Source organism: Asparagus officinalis, chromosome 3 (genome assembly GCF_001876935.1).
Source record: "Asparagus officinalis chromosome 3, Aspof.V1, whole genome shotgun sequence".
In the NCBI taxonomy this organism is placed as follows: Eukaryota; Viridiplantae; Streptophyta; class Magnoliopsida; order Asparagales; family Asparagaceae; genus Asparagus; species Asparagus officinalis.
This window is the reverse complement of record NC_033796.1, coordinates 29,258,289-29,263,161: the sequence shown is the minus strand read 5'-3', so window position 1 is coordinate 29,263,161 and position 4,873 is coordinate 29,258,289. Positions and strand designations below refer to the sequence as shown.

The 4,873-nt window shown below is 31.6% G+C and overlaps 1 protein-coding gene across 1 annotated transcript in view; it reads right to left on the bottom strand.

Annotated features, from left to right (window-relative positions):
• LOC109833596 (exportin-T) overlaps positions 1-779 on the bottom strand; it is a 22,265-nt gene extending 21,486 nt beyond the window's left edge. Inside the window, 2 exon segments of the mRNA XM_020401336.1 lie at positions 1-281; positions 283-779. The exon segment at positions 1-281 is cut by the window's left edge and continues 1,187 nt beyond it. Of these exon segments, the coding sequence (XP_020256925.1) occupies positions 1-281; positions 283-458 (457 nt within the window). The 5' untranslated portion in view covers positions 459-779.

Here is a 4,873-nt window from a genome sequence, read left to right as displayed (position 1 = left end):
CCTCCGATCTCGGATAATCCTGACTGATCAAATCATCATCCAACGCCGATAGCAGCCTCGAGAAGAAATCGACGGCCGTCGGGGCCGCCGTCGATAGGTTCGGCATCAACTGAACAAATGGCGACGGGAACAGAGAAGGGTACTCCAACCGGATCAAAAAAGCTAGGGTTTGCGCCAACTTGTTCTTCAAAAACGGCGGCGATAGGGCAATCGACGACGAGAGAGAAACCAGGGATGATCTCAACAACGGCAAGTCCTCCGATTGAGAGAGAGAAGGGTAAATGGACCGGGATTAACGAAGATCGGCTCAAGAGCTCGAGGCAAAGGCGCAAAAGAGATGAAGGGTTTGTTGAAAACTTGATCTGGTTAATGTAATCAATGGCTTGAGATCGAAGAGATGAATCTGGAGATGATGAAGGATCGTAGATCAGGAGGATAGCTTTCTCGAGGTCGTCCATGGCGGGAGGTGTGCAAAACCCTAAGAGCGAAAAAAACCCTAGATGAAGATAGTAAAGGGGTTTATATAGGAGGAAGGTGGGTGAGGGTGTGGGTGGAGTTAGTTTGGGTGAAGATAGGAGTTTGGGGGGTGTTGGGACTTGGAGCTGAGGAAGAAGAGGGATAATGGAGGAGGATTTTTTCTCGGATTGTTTATTTATTTATTTACACTTTGCGGATGATTTTGTTCATCAATTCGATGAGATTTCGCAGCGGAGGGGAGAGGGGCGGAGGGAGAGAAAAAGGGTTTTAACGTTTTATGAGGGAGGTAAAATTATGGCCGAGGACGGGAAAACAGAAAGATCTTTTATCCGGTCCTCGGAGTCAAAGCGGATTGGGTCCGATGGGATATTTTTTCAAGAACTTGGGTGCCAAGATTAAGCGAGGCGGTTTCTTTAGATTCTTGACATCCAAGTATTCGCCCAGAGGACTGGTTCTACTTCCCAAGCCGGTCCAGCGAACCGCATACTCAAGGATTTTCCTTTTCTTTTATTTATTTTTTTTTATGAATAAGTTAAGATACTCTATGATTTTCCTTTTCTTTTATTTTAGAGTGTCATGTTTCGCAAATGTCTTGTATATCCGAAAACATACATGAAATTGCCTTTATAAGAAAAAAATATATAGTGTATATATTAAAACAAAAATTAATGTTTGAATTTTATGTCTTTTGGGTTTGGCAATTTTAGGATTTTTCCCCCTGGAAACTATATTTTAGAAATAGGGTACTCACATAAAAACCATCTTCCAATTTTAATTATACGTAAATTATCTTTAAAATGAGTTTTTGTTGCAATCAATTGCCTCCCGGTCAAACTTTCACTAAAAATAAAAAATAAGCTAAAGAATTCAAGCTCAAAGTTCGTGAGTTATATCCTAGTAGAGACTTAAAACTGAGTCATATGCCTTAAATGTGATTTTCTAAAGGTAATTTTGGATTTTAGCGAAAAACTTGGTTGAGAGCTCGTTGATTGCAACAAACCTCACTTTAAGTGTGATTTGTGTATAAAATTGAAATTGAAAGGTGTTTTTTTGGGGGAAAGCCTCCATTTTTAACACTCTCAAAATTATTCCTCATGAGATTCCTAAATAGAATTTGTATAAAGAATGAGACTAAGGAATAGGGTTAACATAGTTAGCTTATTTTAATTCGATTGATAAATTGTTAACTTGCTAGGTATCATTTGACAATATGTTAATGAGAGTTAACCCCTTCTTAAACTGCCAAACAAAAAAAAATATCTAGAGAGAAAACATAGTGAGTTAACTCTCCATAAATTGTCAGACACAAAAAAAATGCAAATAGGGTTAGATAATCCTTCTAAATATGTTAAAATGAATTGCAAAGCAAAAGGTTTACCAATGCTCCTATCTAAATAGGTTAAAAGATAGAAAATGATCGTAATACTTGTTCTTCCCAAACGCTCATTTAAAAAAAGATCCCTTTAGGTTAGTATGTGGTATCTGATTATATGAATAATGTCGAATCCAATTTTGGTCAATAGCCGCTATCATACAGTCTTCATTTTGTGGTTCCATTTGGGATCCAGATTCATTTAAAACTATGTCCCAAAAACACAATCAATTATTTCATGATCTAACAAATAAGCAGCTATTTGTTTCCTAAACAACAGATAAACTGTGAAAAAATTCACAGCGAAGTGCTTACGAGGTTTCTTGCTATTTGCAGTGAGTAAGAGAACGAGGAATATGTTAATGGGTATGAGATTTTGAAATTTCATTTTCTTATCAAAATATTGGATCGGAGTAATTATCTAATTCTTTCAATTATCGCCATGCATTTTGATTTCATGGGATGACGAGATTAGGTCGAGAGATGAAATCTCTATAGATTTGAAAATCGTTATTTTTCGAAAACCACTATTATTAGAAAATCACCATCACAATAGTGATATCATACGAGGTCTAATCTCATCCTTTAAATTCGGAACGTACGATAATGATTTTAAGAATATGATACTCTCTAATTCCCATTTAATTGCAAAGAATCTGAATACCAAGAGGGAAAGAAGGATTTTTTATATATATAAAAAACACCTACCAAATGAAAGAGAACTCATCAATTCAATATGTGCCTTTACCAAAAACTAAATAAACTATAAATAGCAGTGACAAACATGACCCCAGCAAAACAAAGGCAAGAGACCAATACGTAACACGACCAAAAAAGGTGCACGCTGTACTTCGTTTGCACTTCTTGTCGCTTGAGCAATGAGCAAAAGCCGTGAACAAAGACCGAGAGGGTAGATGAGGGAATGGTTGTTTCTGCTGACGATGCATCCGGTTTCTTGGGATAATTTTATTCTTGGGATATATGATATCCTTTTTATCATTATCAGAATCACTTCGAGAAACTTATACCTGTGCTTGTTTGGATTGAGGGGAACGAGGGTGAAGGGAAGTTAGGGGAACCATTCACCTCCATTCACCTTGTTGATTGAGGGGAACGAGGGTGAAGGGAAGTTAGGGGAACCATTCACCTCCATTCACCTTGTTTGGGAACACTTAGGAGGTGAAGTTAATTCACCTTCATTCACCTTGGTTCACCCCCTAATAGTATAAAAATTGTTACCCCCCAAATTGGGGTGTAACCAAGGGGAAGGGAATTCCCCTTCCCTTCCCTTCTCTTCTCTTCCCTTCTCTTCACTCAGTTTCCCTTAACTTCCCTTCACCCCCTACGAATCCAAACAGGGACTGATGAATGTACTGTGCACTAACTATTTTATGTTGTTGGGTGTGTGCATTCTGCTGGTGTGTGGTGCTCATCAAAAGCTTATATCCCGGGTGAAAGACAATTTGAGCCATCGAATGATGTACGTACAATTTTCTTTGAAAAATTAAGTCAATCTTTTGATGGGGTTATTGGTTGGTGTAATTTTAGGGTTAATGAGATAATTTTTGAGACTTTACTTTGTGGCGTTATTAGTGGGGTAATAAGATTGTGATTTCACTTTAACCTGTTATTCATTGGGACAATTAGATCAAGACATTTACTCTCACTTTTTCCGCAATTATCTCATTTCTATACAAATTTTTTGTCTCAACCTCCAAAAATTATCATATTCTTAACTTTGGCACGATCATGAAGAAAGTGGGATAATTTTAAAGCATTAATTTATTAAATATTTAATATATGTTAATTGTAATATAATATATAATACATCTTAATTATACTATATTATAAACTTATGTTGTAACCTAAGATAATAAAATATTATATAAAATAATCTAATATAACATTATTATATATCATTATTACATGTTAGTGAATAATATTTCATATATTATAGTATTAGTATTATATTATTATAATATTACTTCACATTATTTAATATATATTTTATTAGAATAAAAATATTATTGTTGTATATTTTATGGTTATTAAATATTTATATATTTAGTGTTTATATATTTATCCATAATAATGCATATCATTATATATATATATAATTTAATATCGATAATATTCTATTATATAGAATATTTTTATTCTTATATAATAAATTTTTTTGCGATTAAATATATTAGTCTTAAATATATTGTCAATATTATAGTAGTTATAATATCAAATAATACTTTGATGGCTACAATAAAAAATAGTAAAATCTCTTTATATAAAAATATGATATAATATTAATAGTATATAATATATATAACAAGTTTAATATAAATATAGATATATAATTAATAATATTGAACATATAATAAGCTATATTATGATTTTATAAATATTATTTTTTACATAAGGGCCAATTCATCGATCTTTTGTTAAATTATAATAATTATCATAAAGTATACTATTATATTTTTATTATATTTTAATAAAAATATAATATTTTAATAATATTATATCGAATGAGGCAAAATATTATAATATTTATATTTATATTAAGTTAAATATTATATTATTTGAAAATTATATTAAACATATTGTTCATATATTATATCAATTATTATATAATATATCATAATATTATATTATATTATATTATATTAATTAATAACATTATACATAGTTATAATTAATTAGTAATTGTGATATAACATATTGTATTTTAGTATAAAGTAAATTAATGTATTATATTATAATAACATGCTAAATAATGTATCAAACCAATTGGATAAATTAATTTAGACTATTTTGATAAATAAATATTATATTTTAATAAGTTGTCACATCATCAATTATCCTATGTGAATTATCGAATCAAAGCTTTAAATTATCTCATTTTCCCAACTTGTCTCACTTTACCCCACTCAAAATATCCCAAAATAATAATTATTTTACTAAAATAATTATCTCACTTAGCCCTAACTTGTTTCAACCAATAACCCCCTTAGCGTCGTTGATACTATA